Here is a 20,520-nt window from a genome sequence, read left to right on the forward strand (position 1 = left end):
CGGCAGTTTGGAGGAGGACCCTCTGCAGCTGAAAGCCATCAATTGGCGGGGCCATGACTCTTTTTGGGTAGCAGCCAGCGTAGTAAGTGAGCAAAATAAGATAGGACAATTATATTTATAAATTAGAATTGCTATTTATTCATTTTTTATAAGTCTTAAAACATGTTAATTATATAAAATATTACTTCACTAATTTTACACACATATACATCAACATTAGAACACAAAAAATTAAAACTAGCAAGGAAAAAATTAAACAGAAAAAAGACTAAATCTAAATAAATATCGAACATTTAACCAAAAGATATTGAACTCCGTTCCATATCTTTTGGTTCCAATCTAGTTTTCGTTTGAAGATTTATGAATAAAACTTTTTATTGCAGACAAACAGAATCGTGTTCAAATACGTGTCTCGGGAATATAAATCGCTGTATCTATAAGTTCTTAGTAAACAGTGTCCATTATCTCGCATTGGATCCCGACACGGTTGGTCACGAGGTTTTTCAATTTACGTTCGCGCGGACTGCGTTACTGTGAAAGACGATCTCGGTTATTTGAACAAAGGTATGGAGATGAGGTTTTGATAACTTTAAACAGTTTTTCTAAACGAGAACCTGACATGTCTTGCACCAGAAGTGTAAGTTTTCTTCGAAGATAACTAAAAGAGGTTTTTAAAAGTTACAACTGCGGTATTTCTCATACAGAACTTGACACACGTTTGAGCATAATCGCGCCTGTGAGTGAGATGTGAGAAGCCTATTTAATGGCCACTTAAATTAACCCAAATTAAACTGTCTAGGGAATATGGAAGGAGGCAAAAAGTTCCACTCTTTTGCTGTTTATTAGAAATGACGAAACAAATCGTGTAGTGCGGCACCTGTGGATGTTAACTTGTAAAACTCCAGTGCGCTTCGACTTGCGTAGTCAAAATATTTATTTATAAAGGGTGTCTCAGCGCCGATTTTAAGTAATGGCGTAGTTTTGCAATTAGTTTTCTTTTTTTTATTATTAATTAACTATTAATAACTTTTGTAAAATAAAAAACTTGGCGGTTAAAAAAAGTGGCGGAGAGTTTATTGCCAGTTCGTTACGTCCATTCCACGCCCTTGATTTGAGAACTGGCAGTAAATGTAAAAATAGAAGCATTTCTTATTTATTTATTTTTTGACGTTCATAAGTGTACATTGTGTTACCTAAATGAATTTGAATATGAATATTAGCCGTTACAATGAGCTGTTTTATCGATTATCTTAGCTTAGCTTAGCTTAGCAGCAAGTAAGCACATCCAACAATTTACTATATTGTACCTACTTATAAAATAAATTTGTACATATAATTCCCATATGCTATTAGCTCAACTCGTATAGGGTGCTACAGGGTACAATATGTTAGCCTAACAGATTCCCTTTTGCTCTCTTAATAGTTAATGTTTTATATGAGTTTAAACATCATTTACATATTTTAACTAGTTAGGATGTTGAGTTTGACAAATATTTTCCTGGTTCTTTAGTCAAACGCGTCTTTAACCTGATAATAACCGATGAATGGTTTTTTATTTCTGGTCTTGTTCATGCTCGAGTGGTTGCAGATCATATCACGAGGCTGGGATGGCTTGAAGGGCGCAGAGAACAGTTCAGTTTCAAATATTATAGTTGTATGACTCTAGTGCTTTCTTTGTTCGATTGGAGTCGCGCTAGGTCGCACGGCAGTTGCGATCTATTGGCCGAACCAGATAATTAATATCAGCGGGTCAGTCGTTGCAAGGCTTATTTTTAATCTAATTAAATGTATCATTAAACTTTAGTGTTATAATGCCTTCATTCGCCTACCTAATCAGGATTGTATTAAGTCATTGTCGTTATCCAGGCCTCCAAATTCTTCTATTTGTCTCTCGTCCTCGCTGGTGTTTTCCAATCCTTCCCCTTTTATTTCGTCTTCTCAGGTTTCTGATAGGCGTCCCTTTTCTTCCCACTGGGCCATTTCAAGTAAGGTTCTTTATGATCCATCTGTCAACACAAACGCGGGCAATGTGGCCAATTTTCATTTCTTTACTGTTAACGATTACGTACAGATAACGATTTCCGTAATATTACCCTTATTTATAGAAAGCATGCAAGATTGCACTCTTTTTTGTGTATTTTTTTAAAATTTAGTTATACATTTACTAAGCTTGCCTGGAAGAGATGCTTTTGTTACCGATAAGGCCGCCCGTTGTGTATTTATGTTATTTGTATAAGTACCAAATATCATAAAACATCGGAAAGTAACAGGTTCACAACGTGGGACACGTGTTGCCCCAAGACCACCTTCTTGGGGCAACATGGCTACGCAACGTTAGAGGATGGACGGGTTTTGCGACTGCGAAAGAACTGCATATGACGCAGGACAAGACATGGACTCCTTGTAAGAAGTACCAAATATGTAATGCAACTAAGTGTTGATAAATAACTACAAACTTCAATACTGTAGCTGAAACAGTGGAATTGTGTTCTTGATAAAGGTTTATCATCTCAAGGCTAGATTAAAGAAAAACTTAAGGAATTTATATTTTGATTGCACTTTTCACGTGTTTTCAACTGAGGTTATCAGTTCGACCAGTTCTTAGTGTGAAAAGAACGAATAATATTTGAATATGATTAAGGTTTACTAGGACGTGCTATATTTACTATTGGTCAATACGTTTTCCAAAAGTCAGATTGAGATGGTAATTTTGATTTAAGTATTTGTAGGAAGGCTATAGGAAAGTCAGGGGAGGTGTTGGGAGGACGCCATGAGAAGTAGCTGGGGTAGAATGATACAGAACAGCGTAGAACAGATCAACATCTTTATCGAGAGATTGGTAAAACAATGCCTTAGACTAAGTACGTGAATAAACAATATTAATTCAACTAGGTTTATTTTTTTTAAAGAACGGGGCAAACGCGCCCTCACCTGTGATTAATAATTCACAACAACACACTACCGGCCGGCTCGCAAGTGCGTTGCCGGCCTTTTAAATAAAGTATGCTCTAATTTTGAAGCAGAGAGCTAAATTAGTTTTTACTTTCAAATTATTTTATTATAATTACTTTTGCCGACAAACAAAATATAATATTCCAGCAAGGTAGACTGCGTGCTTTCGTGTATCTGTATCTATATGTAGGTGCGTTGCGTGTTAACGCTCTATAAACAGTGTTGCCAGTGTTATCTGGATGCTACGATGTTATCCGCTTGCAGGTAGATTGCACTTTTCCATAGTTCGCTATTTATATACTCAAAATGGCTTTTTGTTTTGTAAGTACTTCTACTTACTCTCTAAATCTCAAAATATTTATATCTAGACTATAGTCAATAAGGTATTTAATTTAAAAAAACTTTTTAATGGCCTTACTCTACAACTAACAATAGTGTCAGAAATATCACCCCATCCTCGACGTACGTCGTTCCATAACTGAGCGTTTTTAAGGCAGTTTTTGCCGCGTACCACCACTATGTGGAACCAGCTGCCCACTGAAGTATTTTCGAACCAATTCGACTTAGGGTCCTGCATGAAAAGAGCCTACCAAATCTTAAAAGGCCGGCATCGCACTCGCATTGAGAGTGACTATGGGCGGCGGTATCACTTAACATCAGATGAGCCTCTTCTCTTGCGCGTTTGACCCCTGTTCTACAAAAAAAACCCGACTTTTTGTATGCAATTTGTATGTAGTTATCTCAATATCCGTAGCGATAATATTTCATCCTTGGAATCAAGCAGTACAGAAATCGATCTCTGATCGAAGTTACAGAGTACGAGCACTGTTCTAAGATTTATATCTAAAAACTTAATTAAACCTATCAAAAAACAATGTATACGTCGGAGCAATCGCGTTACTGTCAGCTGTCATTGTCAATATGTCACAAAGTCAGAGTTTGACATTGACGTTGTTAAAATTATGAGCTCTGTGACAGCTGACAGTAACGCCGTTGCTCTGACTTATATGTAATGGGCTTGCAGTCTGTAATTGTAACAATGACGTAACCAGCTTGGTGTACATTTAGATCGTTACCTAGTAGTTGAAAATACCTTATACGAGTAGTATAAATAATAATTCCCGATCCATGGCTATTCTGTCCCTATTAAACTATACAAAATTACAGGAGCGTGAATAAACTGAGGCGTAAAATTGTTGTTTAAAAAACCTTAGCGCCAGATTCACTAGCTCACACAAATATCAACCTACTTTCATTTATAAAAAGGCCATTTTTGCCTAAAAGCCTTTTGGTCCCGGGAGGTCCAGTCGTCACTGCTTGTCATATTTCTATTGTAATAACAATCGCCATATTATTCATTGAATAGAAAATAATAATTGCATTACAATTGTCAATAATTGGATAAGTGATGCGTAATGATCTTTTTGTATTGTTATATATGTTTTGTAAAAAATATCGCGATTTGCGGTATTATGTTTGGCCATTATTGTAATTGGACATTGGATGTTCAATTATCTTTTGGGTAATCTAGGCATAGAGATAGCGATTAAAGTATGTTTACCTTTAGTTGTTGTTTGTAGTAAGTTGTAACTTTGGTTACATTTATACAAACTACAGTTGTTTTCTAATGTAAACTTAATGATTTATTATATTATTCTGTAAGATAAATAATTAAAAAAAAAGATAATTCCAACAACTAAGTACTGATATATTAAACTAATTCTGGTTCAAATTCCGTGTCTTTGTACTTAAACTTTAAAGATAGTCAGTGCACTTCGGTAAAGATCGTGTTGGCGAATGTTTTATTCCATTTTTTTGATATCTTCGATCGCTCACGACCATAAACACGACCAAATTAATTTTTTTCGTAATCATGCAGACTAACGTAACTTATGTTCTGAATATACTTTGAATCGGTTAGGTACAGATAATTACAGAAAATCTTATATTTTCATTTGGACCCGTTTGAAAAGCTTTCTATTACTAGTGCCTACTGGACGATCTGGTGTCTTGGTCACATTTGTACGGCGATATTATCAGCTGACCCTGCATACTGAAATATTTTGTGTAATCGAGTAGGCCGTAACATCGTATCAAACCCACGAGGGGATCCTTGCATTATAGAAGTCGCATAGGTGCGTATAAATAGATATATAGGTCACACCATTACATAGGTCTTTTAACAAATCAAACCAAACTTCTATATTGAAATATAATTGGATTTTAAACGAAATTGGACATTGTTGAAGACGATATTATATGGATTACTTTATACCCTATCACTCAGTGGTGAATCAGGCGCAATTCAAAAACATGGGTTGTTGACTTCAGTTCATTCTTTTTGGCAATTTAATAAGGTATTATTTAGGTCATTCCACGGTCATTCATTACTGAAAATGTGTTTGAGTGAACGAATTTTGACTCTAATTAGTATGAGTAGGTACGGTTAGCAAGGCAATATTTTATTGAGAATAAAAACAAAAGAAAAACACACACCCTCACTTTTACAAAATCATACAACACAGCAATAAGGTATTACCTAGTTATTTGTATTGAATAATTTACCACACTACTATATCTACTATCACACTACTAGTCTTACTAGATTTCATATTATTTTAAATAAGTTTGGACTCATGTATGAAAAACGAAAACAATTTTGATTGTAAATACAATAAAATAGATCTCAACACAACAAGCAACCTAATCACGAAATTTATTTAAAACACGAATTTATATCGTTAATTACATACATAACGTAGTGTTTCAGTTTACATCAGGTGTTGTAATAAAAAAAAACTGAATATATAAATATATTTCTGCATTTATAAACTGTCTCTACGCAATTAGCTGGTAAGTATCGGAACGCAGGTACGCAAATTGCCTACCGGCTATTTACAATAAACCTCCCCTTACTTAGTCTTGCACTTTCCCAGGCTCTAGTGTCAAAGTCTATAGTTTTAACCTTGGCTGGATTAATGGGGTACCATTTAAAAAAGTCCAAAGTCAAAAATCATTCATTCATATAGGTAACACAATGTACACTTATGAACATCAAAAAAAGAAATATACATTAAATGCAATTTTACTGCCAGTTCTCAAATCAAGCGTAGAGCGGAAGAGAAGAACTGGCAATAAACTCTCCGCCACTCTTTAATCGCAAAGTATTTTTGTTATACACAACGTTTGTGGTTGCAGCAACCATTACACCATGTTCCACATGACATCTTAATTAATAAATAATAATAAAATAAATTAAAAACAAAGATTTGTCTCAGGTTGTCAAAAAGCTCAAATGCATGGTGAAATAGGAGCACGCACTTACATCGCGGCAACAACACGCAAATACATAGTAAAAATAACTAACATCACCGCATACGCGAATTCAAGTACGACCAGTCACCACAAGTAGCACCCGTTCAAGGTATGACGCATGGTCAGTCATCGGCAAATTTGCCAAGGCCCCGTTGAAATATAAATTAAACAAACCATACATAATTACTAATAAGTTTTAAATCCAACAAATTAAGACATAAAGACATTCAATGCTTTTCCGATAACTATATCCTTGAAATGACATCTGCATAACTCAGGAGCGAATCCTTTAAGCTCTCTGCAGTGAGGATATGGAATTCATTTCCCGTCCATATCCGCTTAGCGCCTTCTCTAGCGTTCTTTAAATCTCTACCGAACAAGGATTACTTGCCCACATCGTATCCCTAACTTTCGTAACTGATCTGAAATTATCGCGATACATGTCTCCTTTTTTATTATTGTCCCTTTTACTGTGTACGTTTTGATTGCTTTACTTTGTTCAATTAGTTTTGTCTAAGTAATTTTATGCCTTATGTAGTTTTTTTTATAATAGGTCTTATATAGTTTTGCACATCTTATCCAATATTTTTTTATCCCAGTGGTTGCCTAGACGACGTCGTTTGAAAGTGTTGCCATCCTTTTTCAGTTCATTATTTAAATTGTACTGTATTACTGCAACGTTGTGTAAATAACGTTCTTATATACTTAAAGTTGCCAAAGTATTTGCCACCCTTTGCAAAATATTTTTTTTTCTACAATGTCATCGGAATAATATACGTTGGTTAAATCATCTTTGGAAGATTTTTCCTTGTGAGCTTTTATTATTGAAACACTGTCTGGATTGTGATTTCAAAGTAATCGCTTTCAGTCTCCGTCAAGTCACGCAACTGTCGGGACCTATTACATATTACGTATACTTACTGTTTATACAGAATGATATAGACTGAGCCTATACGTATCTTAATATTTATGGTCTCACGTACCATAATACTAATTATGAGCTTACCTCTTGTTATCAGACGACCTGTCTTTAAATTAATTTAAGAATCTTCTTTTTCTTGCCTTCTCATTTATATATTATTATTATTACTTTTTTTTAGATTTTAGTTCAGTTTTAGTTAGTATTTCTAGCGTTACATGTAATTTTGTTAATTTTTTAAATTAGTTTTGTCTTTTGTTAACATAGCTTTTACACATTAAGCAAACACTTTTTAAACGGATTGAAGCTATGTATTATTTTAAATTTAAATAATTATAAGTTTATAATATTATAATTATAATACATATCTTCAATCCGTTTAATAAGTGTTTTCTTAATTTTTTAAATTCTTACGTCTATACCCTCAGTTGGTGATCTTTTTTCCATACTAGGGTTGACTGGAAGGAAACGCTTGTTAGCTGTAAGGCCACCCGTTGCCTGATCACTTATTGCACCTTTTTATATGTACGTTTACCAGTAAATAAATAAATACTGGTTTATTTAGCGTTTCTATATATGTATATATAAGAGGCTATTAAAATATCTAATACGTATTTAAACATGACAATGTGGTTATATATAATATGATATATAGATGTAAAATACATTCACTTTAGTAGTATTTATTTGTTTATATTAAATTATGTTATGCAACCATTTTTGTAACATTCAAGATTCAGCCTCTTCAATCACGATTAATTGGTAATTTTTGACACGCTTTGAGAAGATCTCTACATTACTAACTCATGACTATTACGATTATTTAAAACACAAAATATACAGTATTTACAATATTCTTAACCTACATAGTAATGATAATAATTAAAAATGGATAAATAGAAAATTAAAAGAAATTTAAAAAGTTTGGTCCCTGTGGCAGTGTACCTTTAAGGCTGGTCTTTAACGCTCGCAGCATTTCCTCGCTGTATTGCGATACTTCGTAGAGCGAGGAAAGCATCAGTTTTATGGTCACCGGTACTATCTACCAGGCGTCAACTTAAATCTTGTATTGACCTATTGATCAATTAATATAATCAACTATAAAAAACAGTACTAAATTCATTTCATTTAAGTTGAAAACTCAATGTACACAAAGTGTGTATCGATAGTCAGTGGCTATGTAGATATGAAATAGGGTACGTAATTTCGTGTAAAGAGTTAAGCGGTGGCTATTTCGGGTGAGCATTGTCTTGTCTGGGAGATACCTAATTGGAACAGGTGGGGTAGGTACGTACGTACGGTTCGAACTGTACAATAGCTACATAGGTTGTTACCTAATATAATACAATTATTATTATTATTAAATTGACTGGAGACATTTTCCCGATAGGTAAATGTCGACCACTCCTTTTAATATAATTTAATTTAGTCTCTATCAGAAGTGGGCGTGGTGAAATAGAGCACGTTCAATATAGTGAGAATAATACTATTTTTTTTAAAACAGCATTCGACTACACTAGGACCTACGAATCGAATCTGAATGATAAACCGAAAAATTGACAATTGACATACTTCAATTTGAATTTAGATTGCCATCAAGGAGGCCAATTACAAAAGAGGTTTACTAAACTTGTACTCGGATAATGACCATTTTCATGTTCCCACGCTCCGCCGAGATTAAGTGCACACGCATGTCACAGTATTGCGATTACAATGCACTTTTTGTACGTTTTTGTCTCTTAACGTCACGCAGAAACTACTTTGACGCAGTAAAATATGATTCATATATTTCTTGTAAGTTGTAAGCTTTGAAATTCATGAACCTCACTGACATTGTGTACAGGCTACTGCAAAAATAAATCAAACATAATATTTCTGCATTTTATATTTTAGGCAAATAAAAAAGAACGCAGTATTCTTCATTGCATTGCATTGAAGGTCGTATCACTGTATGGTGCCTGCCTGGTCACTGCTGGTGATGTCTCCATATCTTTGGGTTGTAGCTACCTAGCGAATCGTGACTTGGTCGCATCGAAGGTGCTGCCCTGCGACCTTGCCGACGACAACCAGCTTGTTCAGGTTTTCTGATTCACGATGGGTGATTTGACCAAAGTAAGTTAATTATTAATAAGCCTGATAAAGCTGAAAGACTTAAATACAAATGTGGAGTGAATGTTGAACATTTACTCCTTGTCAAACTCACTGGCCGGTCAGAAGTGGCTAAGATCAAAAAGTTACATACATGCTTAGTGGTCATGACGGGCCGTAGATTGTAGGTATAAAACGCGAACTATAAGAGTACCGTGTTTGTTACTATGGTTACAGTTTTTACAGGTGTTACAACGAAAATTTGAGCGTGGTGATGCTTTCGATGCCGTTGTGGTAGATTGCACTGCTGCTTCCATCACTGACGATCTAGCTAGGAAACGCGTCAGAGACCGTATTGTCCAAGTTTTGTGATACCTAGTCCGTCCATCGTTTTGGGCTGCGTTCCCTCCATTTTCCCGGTTATTGTAAATTTTTCAAGATCCTCATTAGGTTACAGAGCAATGTGGCCGAAATATACACATTGGAGGCAAATGCATGAAAGCCTCCTGGTGACATGTATTTCGTTTAGAATTGAGACATTGGTCCTATGGGCTGTCCAGGTTAAACGCAGCATGTGTTAGTATTATTATAAAAGACTTGTATACAATATCAAACATACCAAGCATTCCTTTTTTACACGCTTTGTTTCGTAAAGTGTACCCTCTGGGCGGTTCATGTTGCATACTCGGTCCAGGCTCGCACTACCCGCGAAAATAAAACACAAAATAAGTCACTTGCCCCGCGGCAATTGTATGGAGCGAACGTCGCTTGTCGCTCGCTTGTGAGAATGGTTTAGGTTTAGGTTTAGGTAGGTGGACTCAGTTTCCGCACTTAGACACGTAGTCGGTCCGTTGTGCGTAGAAGCCCTGGCTAATTTAGCCAGCCCAACTCCTTCCAGAAGCACAGAAGTCTCCCGGGCACTTCACAGGCTTCGCGGAGCGACCTCACTGTTCCGAGGATTTTTGTACGTTGATTAGCCACAGCCTCGCATTCCAGGACTACGTGGGTGACTGATTCCTCTGCGCTGAAACAGCCTCTGCACAAGGGGCTGTCTGTTGCGCCTAGGACGAAAAGATGTTTGTTAAGGAGACAATGGCCCGTGATTGTCCCTATGATTGTTTTGAGATTGGTTCTGTTCAGGTTTAGAAGTCGCTTAGTAAGTTGCGGGTTCACAGCCGGCAGAGCTATTTTGGACTGTTTGCAATCTACACTTCGCGACCATCGTTGATTCTGGAGTACAGTGGATCTCTGGCGAATCCAGGTTCGAACTAGCGAGAAGGGCAAGGGGAGAAGCGGATGCGGGCCAGCAGGTATCATACCAGAGCCTCTTCTCGCAAGCTCGTCGGCTGCGTCGTTGCCGAGAGAGCCACTGTGTCCCTTAATCCACTGTAAGGTAACTCTATTTGTTAGAGCTATTGCCTCCAGTGCCTCGTGACACTCCAGTATTAGTTTGCTGTTTGTGTTTTCGTTACCGAGCGCCATCAGCACGGATGCACTGTCCGATATGAGCTTAATGTGAAAGTCGTTGACTCCCATCCGCTGTACGGCTCTGGCTGCTTCGGTTAGAGCGACACATTCACATTGGAAGATTGTGCTTTGTGTGCCCAGAGGTAGGTGTATGTTGATGTTGAGATCAAAGGAGAAAATACCAGCGCCTGAGCCACACCCTGTTTTTGAGCCATCAGTGTATATACGTAGCTCATTCAGGGGCGACTGATCTTGCTCCTCTTCTCTCAGTTGTATAAGATATTTCTTGTTGAATATTAATTGATTTGTGATTCTGTCACATGGCGCAGCTATAAGAGGTTGGTACTCTATTGCCCTGTTGAGAATCACTGTGTGTGAACTATAGTGGTTTTTTCCCCATAGGTCCAATACCATAAGCCTGATGGCCGCAAGTGCCGCCTCCTGCTGTATGTGTAGGTCTAGAGGTAAGATTTGCAGGGCTATCTCCATTGCTGCGGTCGGAGTTGTTCTCATACAACCGCTAGCAGCGGACAAGGCAAGCCTTTGGAAGCGTCCCAGTTTCGTGATCGCCATTTGAAGTTCAGATCTTGGCCACCAAACCAGGGCTCCATAGGCCAGCATTGGCCTGATTATGGCAGTGTATAGCCATAATGTTATTTTAGGCGATAAGCCCCATTTCACGCCTAGCATCTTTTTGCATTGATAGAAGGCGATCGTTGCTTTGCTCAGTTTGTGTTCTAGGTGTTTGTTCCAGAGCAGTTTACTGTCCAGAATCACACCCAGGTACTTTATTTCATTTTTGAGTTTGAGTTGTGTGTTGAAGAGTTTTGGAAGCCTGTGTGGTCCCAGAACCCTCCGGTTTGTAAAGAGTATTAGCTCTGTTTTTGATGGGTTGACAGATAGCTCGTGCTTGATGCACCATCTCTCAATTACTTTGAAAGCCCTTCCCATGAGATCGCATAGGGTACTTTCAAAGCTTCCCGATATCAAGATAGCTATGTCGTCCGCATAACCCACTGTGTAGAGGTTGCCAGCGTTGAGTTCTGTGATGAGCTCGTTAACTACAAGGTTCCACAGTAGCGGCGATAAGACACCACCTTGCGGGCAGCCTCTGCTGACAATGCCCCGTGTCGTGGAATTAACAGTGAACTGTATAGCTCGTTGTTTTAGCATGTTGTTTATCCACTCTATCAGGGTTGATGATACTCCACATGTAACGAGTGCTCTGGTAATGCTCGTGAAGTTTGTTTTGTCAAAAGCGCCTTCGATGTCAATAAATGCACCAAGGGTTGACTGTTTTAACTTCAGGGAGTCGCCAATGCGAGACACAACGTTGTGGAGTGATGAATCCGTTGACTTGCCTGGGCTGTAGGCATGCTGATTTGGGTGCAGGAATTTGGATAGCGATACCTGGCTACGTATTTCCAGATCTCCAAGCCTCTCCATTGTTTTTAACAGGAAAGATGTGAGGCTTATGGGTCTGAAGGATTTTGCCTGGGTATAGTCCTCTCTGCCTGGTTTTGGGATGAATATTATTTTCACTTCCCTCCATTTCAAGGGTATGTAGCGGTGGGCTATACATGCTCGGAAGATTGAGACAAGATAGTCCACCAAAAGGTTTCTACTCCATCTTAGTAGGCCTGGGAAGATGCCATCCAGGCCAGCCGCTTTGAATGGTAGGAAGGAGTTGATTGCCCATGTTACTTTTTCATTTGTGATTATTTTGTGAGCTACATTCCAGTCTGAGTCGGTGGTGGCACTTTCTGAGTAGGGTTGCCATGCTTGGTCGTTGGCAATTATGCAGCCTGGAAAGTGTGTTTCCATCAGTAGTTCACATGTTTCTGCATCGGTTTTTGTAAATGATTTATCAGGTTTTTTAAGACAACCAATTGAGTGATAAGGCTCACTAGAGAGGCATGATTTCACTCTGGTTGCCTGGTTGTTGCTTTCAATGCTGGTGCAGAAGTGTCTCCAGCACTCTTGCTTCCTAGAGCGTAAAAGTTTTTTGAATCGTCTTCTCGCGATTGTGTACTTGTCCCAGTCGGCAGGTAAACGGGTATTTCCTGCTCTATTGAACAGCTTCCTGACCTTCTTTCGGTGTCTCTCCAGTTCGGGGCACCACCAGTTATGTCTACTCCCCCACCTAGGCATGGTAAGGGGACACGACCGTTCAAAGCTGGTCTGGAGTAGGGACGTTAGGTTATTTACATGTTTGTCTATGTCTTGTACATCAATGGTGGTTGGTATTGTTAGTTTGCTTACCTCTGAGTCGATTATATTGTAAAATTTTACTGAATCAGTTCTCCGAGGTATGCGTCGTGGTTGTGGTTTAGGTAGCTCCCCTTTGATTGTAAAGCGGATCCACCTGTGATCTGAGCATGATAGCTCTCTGGAGACATGCCAATCCTGTATGTGATCTGACAGACCAGAGGTCACCATTGTTAGATCGATTATGGTTTGCGAGCGTGCGTTGATAAAGGTTGGTTCAGAGCCGCTGTTTGCTAAGATAAGATTATTGCTAAGAATGAAGTTAAGCATATTCTCACCTCGAGCGTTGGTATTTGCATTACCCCATAGCGTGTGGTGCGCGTTGGAGTCTGCTGCGATTATAAGCTCCAGTTTCTCCCTCTCACAGTAGTCAGCCAGAAGGCCGAGTTCTGGAGTGGGCACGTCCTCGTCACCCGGTAGGTAGGCGGACGCCAGGACGATGTCTGGATGTGCGTCCCTAGGTAACCTAATGGTTGTAAGGTCCCTTGAACACAGTTCGTTAATTAGGTATGCTGGTACATGTTTAGGTATGATAATGCAGGTTCTTGGGTTACTTACTGAGGTATCCAGCAAAAGTTTACCACCGGTGTTACCCAGGCCGCATACCTTGCCATTCCTGATCCACGGCTCCTGGATCGCGGCAATGGTCTTCGGGTTGGTCTCCAGCAGTCTGCGTAGTGAAGCCGACGCTGTTTGGCTGTGCTGGAGGTTGGTCTGGATAAGGTCAGTCCGGTTAGGGGGAGGAGCGCAAACAGCTGTCGCTGAATTCACTCCCCCCTGTCTCCTGAAAGAACTCGTCATCCGAGGTTAGTTGCACCGGTGAGGGTGGTTGTTGAGCTGTCTCCATGGGGACGTTTACCTCGGCAACCGCGGCTATCTCCGTCGTTGACGAGGGCGGCTTTGGCCCCGAGGATCCCGTCCCCGATGTACTGGCAGTAGTTACTGTGGCGGCAGCTACCACTGAGGGTTCATCCTTTTCCAGAATTCGGATATAGATGTTCCCCATCAGATAGTAGATGCGACGTTCGTGAGCCTTGATCTTTGAGATCTCATATTCCGGAACACGAAGGAACAAAGATACGCCTGTCGGGTCCTGTGTTCTACGTTCGTGAGTCAGGGTCCAAGATCTGATGTTTAGGTGGCGGTTTTGCCTGGTGATCAGTTTCCGTAAAGTTTCCGTGCTACCAGTGAACCCTGGAACATGCAGTAAGCACGGCACCTTCTTCGGAATGTCTGACTGAGGCCGTACCACCAGTTTGGTGTCCGGTATCGGATTATTGATGACATCACATGCTCCGGTAAGCCATCCCAGCGTGTAGGTATCCTCGCACCAAGTTTTGAGGACACCATCTGAGAAGTGGGCTCTTCCCCGGAATCTGATGTCGTTGGGTTCAGTTGCTAGGGTAGCTTCAAGATCCGCCATGAGCTCATCTTGGATTTTACCCTCGATTTGTAGGCGGATGTTATCTGCCTGTTCTTGTGTCATGTCTATAAAGGGCTCAGTCATCACGGCAACACAAAGCTCGTTGGCTTTGTAGGATGCTGCCGCTTCCGCGTAACTGGCCGAGGTCCCTGACTCCAGCCGGAGTTTGTTAGGTTTAACCCTTTTACTCTCCCCAGTCGGTGTCACGGTTTCCTCTGGCCGATCGCGTTTCTGGCCCTTTGTTTGTTGTTTGGTTTGGTTTGGGTTTTTGGTTTGGTACCCCCCTCTAGGTCCTTTACCGCACCTAGAGCCAATAGGCTTGAGCGCGGCAGAGGACCCAGTCGGCTTCGGTGCCCTTTTCCCGCGTCCTGCAGTTGTGGTAACCGCGGGGGCAGTTCCAGGGTTCTCAGGTATCCTCTGAGAGCCGGTAATCAGCTGTTGCTGTTCCGTCGCTCTTTTGGCCTTCCTGAGCCGTCGCCTTTTTGAGGAGCTTAGGACCATCCTGGGAGTCGATGAGAGGCTTGTGAGAATGTTTATTGCGATCATTTATTAAGGCGCAAGATTTGTGATTATACTTTAAATTCGTTCGTTAAATATACTATATCATAATCTGAGAATTGATTATACTTGTACACTTTATATATATATGTATATATATATATATAACTCTCACTTGATATATAATTATATATATGAGAAGAAAGCAGGTATAGGAATTTATTTTTCTGGGATATTATTTTAAGTACTTAAACCTCTTTTGTTTGTTGGCAAAGCAGAAGCTCCGCAGAATTTTATCACTTATATGTCAATTTCAATTACGCAAGTCTCGACTACGTCCTTATATATTTTACGTCAGCCTATTTATAAAAAAGGTTTCGAACTTACCTAATAGAACAATACCGGCCTAATATAACATAGTACCTGTGTGGCAAATTAATTCATAATAATAATTAAATTGTATGGCAGCGCCCTTGGCATTCATTTCTGATAATTCCAAAGAAAAAATACTATAGCCGCGAGGAATATCAATCATTACGTCAACATATAATTGTATGTTTGTTGTCAAAGTATATGTTTGAAGCTTTTACTAAATCACAGAACAGATTAGAAAATGTTTGCATTTTTTTAAATGTTGTTGTTTGTCAACTAGTTATTATGATCTTTTGTAATTCTAGTAACTTTTATATGAAAATCTAGATTTTTTTAATTTCCAATGAATATAAAGTAGTAAAAGAAAACACTACCTTGAAGTACAGTACAGACGAACTAAATTCAAAAATATAATTGATAAAGTATATAAATTTAACACCTTAAATCCGAATTAAATACGTATGTAGATCATGTCACGCACAAAAATCATTATTCATCGCATCCGGCACTTAAACGACGCTTAGTTTTGTATAATTGCTTTAATTATTGGCTATTTGCTTCTTGGGAATGTATTAGGCAACTCTTTGTCTGAACAAGGGCATACAAATTTCTATAATAACTACATACACGTTCTATTTTTGAATGACTTTGACTTAGCCAATACGAAATTTCTGTATCTTAAATAAAAGGTATAAGAACAACTAAGTTCCTTCAACGTACCAATTCTTAAAAAGCTGGCGACGCAATTGCGACCTTTCTCGCAATGTGAGTGTCCTAACGATGAGCCTCCTGCCCGTTTGCCTCCAGTTATATAAAAGAGAAGAACGAAAAAGTCTTTAGTACGTCAAATGTTTTGGATATTTACAGGTATAATCATTTGTTCTAGGATGCGTCTGAATTTAAGGCTCGGAGCCAGAGGTACATGACGTTTGCGATGTTCTTCGTCACTGTATAATTAAGTGTTGGAAGCAGAAAGGAAGATTATTTGGTACAGTGATTAGTATTCACAACCTTTACTTTAACTTAACTTAGTTAAAGCATTAAAAATAAACAAATCAGGCGCCAACGCTTAAGGTTTGGGCCTCAGATTTCTGAATCTGTTTCATGATCATTTGATAATCTAATAGGCAAGTAGGTGATCAGCTTCCTGTGACTGACGCACGCCACCGACTTTTTGGATCTAAGGCACGCCGGTTTCCTCACGATGTTTTCCTTCACCGTTCGAGCGAATGTTAATTGCGCACATAGAAAGAAAATCCATTGGTGCCGGAGATGCGAGTCGCACGCTGAAGCCACAAGGCCAACACTGCTGTTAAGACAATACCAAATATTTAATTTTGAATATGAATTGCATTCTAGTAATTTCAGAATGTATTTGTTAGTCAGATAAAATAAACGGTTCGAATGTTTTGGCCTTCCTTAGAATTTAGGGAAACATAATTTAACATCTCCTGCGAATTCATACTTATGTAATAAAAATGCATAGGCTCATCTTCAGTAGTACCTGGTTCCAAAGAATTTCGTGTTCCCGTTCATTTATTACTTAACTTTACGACACTGCTAACGTTAAAATCAAAGACAAAACAATGAACAATGAAAAAACAACTTATTACCTCAGTCCACCAAAGGTCATCAAATCGTAACAAAACCAATACGTCGTCATACCATTGCTAATGAATTTTAATTGCAATGGCTACGTCCAAAATACAAAGAACCATAGAGTTTTATATGATGTTTGAATATGGAGGTTTCATAATTTGGTCTGGTATGTGACGTTGAGTTACTGTGGCCCGAATATGGCGTTTTCCCGCTAATAGCACTCATTGCGCGCCAATCAGTTTTATTTTGCTATCTGTAGTGTACTCTGATTATATATGATGATATTCTGCAATTTTTATATTGAAAAAAATAATAATAATAAAATATTGCACCGCCTCCTAAACCTAGTAGTTAACATGGCGTAGGTATAACTCTGACTAACAACTGTTGGAGATTATGGCTCAAAATGGATATTCCTAACTCTTTCGACAATCGACGCTCTTCGGCTAAACACCTTGACGAAAGTCTATAAAATAACTCTTATACTGTATGGTTCAGTGTATGGTGTATGGTAAGTGCTAATCGTCAATAATTGATCTCAAGCGAGCGGCCACCCGCGTCGTATGTATATTTAACAACGATGACCACGTCCGTTAGTTTGTTCATAAACTGTACATAGAGTCAGGGATGTCGACTTTAAAAGTATGTACCAAGAGTTAAAAAGTAAACAAACATATATTTTTAGAAATATATACGTTTAACTTGTTCTTAAAGCCATTTATAACGTAAGTAAAAAAATATTAATGGATAGGTATTCATCAGGCAACAAAGTGTTATCCCTATAGGACGTTCTGCGCTTCTACTTAAAATCTAACAAGAAACATAGATGATTAATTTTCTTTTCGAATTTCGAACGCGTCAATAAGTCAGCAATATTCAACTTTGACAGATAATAACTCATTGCCAGTGCCACCTCCCTCGTTAGTGTTCCAAGTTCAAATTTTAAATTCATTCGAGTCATTTGCTGTCGTGGTTCGCGATCGCTCTGCTCGGGACACATGACGTCATTAGTCAAGTGTTAACGCGTGCTCGTGTGATTTTGATACTATACAATAAGGTTTAAATAAAATTATTTTTAATATCCTTTCCAGTATAACAAATAACATAATACATATAACATAATAACAGCTTATTGTACCTTAGTTTCGTAAATACGCCGTTTCAGGACAAATTTTACGCAGCACAGCTCGGTCTGACTTTCACAATGGTTTAAATGCGTGTTCTGCGTTCGCGTCTAGAAAGGATCACAATAACGTGTGTTACATTCTCATTGTTTTGTGTTGAAATATAGTCGTTAAAACAAGTATCAATATCTTGATCAACAAAATGAATAAAGTAGCAAAGTCGCATAGACGCAGTATAAGCAGTTTTGGCGGCGGAGTGTCGCGGCGACATGACGAATGGCGGTCGTGTTCGAGCGTTCCAAATTTAAAATTTGCCGCGTAACGCTAAGCTAATGGCATTGTTTATGGAAGCGTTCTGTAGCTGCCAGTGACTTAAGATTTGCACGCATGGATTGAAATCAATGTTTTGTATCGGTAAATGCAGCTTAAAATTACGAAATTATAGTATAATGTTGGGTATTAATGTTTCGTAAACCTGAAATATATTTAACAGATAAGTTTTTATTTTTATGTGTTTTTTTGATTATAAGACATTCAGTACTCAACTGCCTTTGTCGATTTTTGGTTCTAACATATGCTTTTGAAACGGTCGCACAGGTGTCAAACGCTGGTTGGGTTGAAAATCGCATGTTTACTAGCCTAACTTTAAAGTTAGTCACTCTAATGAAATTGGAACTTAGCAAGACAGTTCAATTTATTCGCAGACATCTAGACGTCGATAAAATTTTACAAACACTAGACTACAGTTACAGCAGCACGATTTGTCTTAAGAAAATTTTAAGTTTTCACACTTTATTTGTACATTTGATTATAATAAAAAAAATGTTAACCGACTTCAATACTGGGAACAAATGATTAACGCATATTACTTACATTAAGAATTGCATTGAACCGATTTTGATGAGACTTGACTATTCTCTATGTTTATAGCTAATTTAAATGTCTGGTCGAAAACACTAAGGTCGCCCATTTTAGTTCATTGTTTATTATTATTTAATTGTGTACAAAAAATATAAATAAATAAAAACATTAACACTGCTTTATTCGTCTCTGTCAAATTGTATTTACTAATTGTTTTGTCTCTTGTTTTGTTTTGTTTTGTACCTAGTATATATTGCTGTGTAATATACGTGCCTATAGTTACTATTTTTTATTTTAGTCAATATGTTTATAAAAATAAAACACTCTAATCTGTGTAACAATTTCTGGGCACTAAAATTATGTGACGTTATGTTTAATAATAAATACCAATTATTACTAATTATATTTAAAAAATACGAAATTTGTAATGTATTCGTCACAATTATAGATTTTTTACAATTATGTCCTTAATTGAAATTATTCGACTCAACTAATTTGCAAAGACACATTATTATTATTATTTAAGTTACATAAGTAGACAAATGAAGTAGGGAAACTTCTGAAAGAAGACATATACACAAGAGTATTACATTATTAAAATTTAAAATTATGTAAAATAATTATAAGTTTATAATACATAGTGAAGCTATCAATGTGTAAAAGCTATATTAACAAATGATAATAAAGGGAGACTTACCTATAGGGAATTTACCTATAAATATAATTTACGTAAAATACATAAGGAAAGCCCATTCTACAACTATAGCACTTCAGTTTATTCAACCTCAACATTTCGCTGGCTCAAGTACTGCAATAAACCCAAAAAACAACCCCAAAGTTAACCCTCACAATAAAAATAAAGGGACAATAAAGGCCGGTGAAGTACCGGTGAGCAAATGAAATGGAATGCAAATGTGAGTGATATGGAAAGGTTAAGGGTTAGTGTACTTGAGATTTAAGGGAGTGGGAAAGCGGATAATTTATGTCACGTTTTAGTTTTAAAAGACCGTTTGAATGACATTGAGTGTCCATCAGGTGAGTTCCTCCTGTTCCTACCTGTTCTATGTATCTAATATCTTAGCTTTCTTGTTAATGTATTGATTACGAGGTAGAATACGAAATTCCACCCCTATCACTTCGACTTTCCATGACTGAGCGTTTTTAAGGAAGTTATCTCCGCACAGCACCACTATGTGGAACCAGCTGCCCACTGAAGTATTTTTATTTATTTATTATTTATTAACACTTCGTTACACTACAGAAAATTTAACATAATTAAATTAAAAGGAGGGCAACTGGCGGCCTTATCGCTTTCGAGCGATCTCTTTCAGGCAACCATTGTGAGTAAAGGAAAAAATAAATAAAAATGTATTTACATAATATAGGCATGTAGTGCATAAATACATGTTATACACAGTTATTAAGATAAAAACTAAACAGGAACAAAAAAAACTAATCTAAAAAGATGATACATTAAAAGTAGAAAGTAAAACGACACATAAATCACGATAATTTAAGATAAATCTCACGTCATTTAGTAGTTGGAAAGAAAGTTAGGGATACGATGTGGACAGGTAATGTTTATACAGAAGAAATTTAAAGGAAGATAGAGAAGGAGCTAAGTGAATAGGGAC

General features: G+C 37.8%; 1 protein-coding gene across 1 annotated transcript; it reads right to left on the bottom strand.

Moving 5' to 3' along the window:
- Nucleotides 1–11,434: 11,434 nt before the first annotated feature.
- Nucleotides 11,435–14,933, bottom strand: LOC123707423. The gene is made up of 3 exons (XM_045657454.1): nucleotides 13,869–14,933; nucleotides 13,568–13,793; nucleotides 11,435–13,493 (listed from the first exon to the last, which is right to left on the bottom strand). The coding sequence occupies exons 1-2, from the start codon at nucleotides 14,931–14,933 to the stop codon at nucleotides 13,743–13,745; spliced, it is 1,116 nt and encodes a 371-aa protein (XP_045513410.1). The 3' UTR covers nucleotides 11,435–13,493; nucleotides 13,568–13,742.
- Between the last annotated feature and the right edge of the window lie 5,587 nt (nucleotides 14,934–20,520).

This window comes from Pieris brassicae, chromosome 3 (genome assembly GCF_905147105.1).
Source record: "Pieris brassicae chromosome 3, ilPieBrab1.1, whole genome shotgun sequence".
Taxonomy (NCBI): domain Eukaryota; kingdom Metazoa; phylum Arthropoda; class Insecta; order Lepidoptera; family Pieridae; genus Pieris; species Pieris brassicae.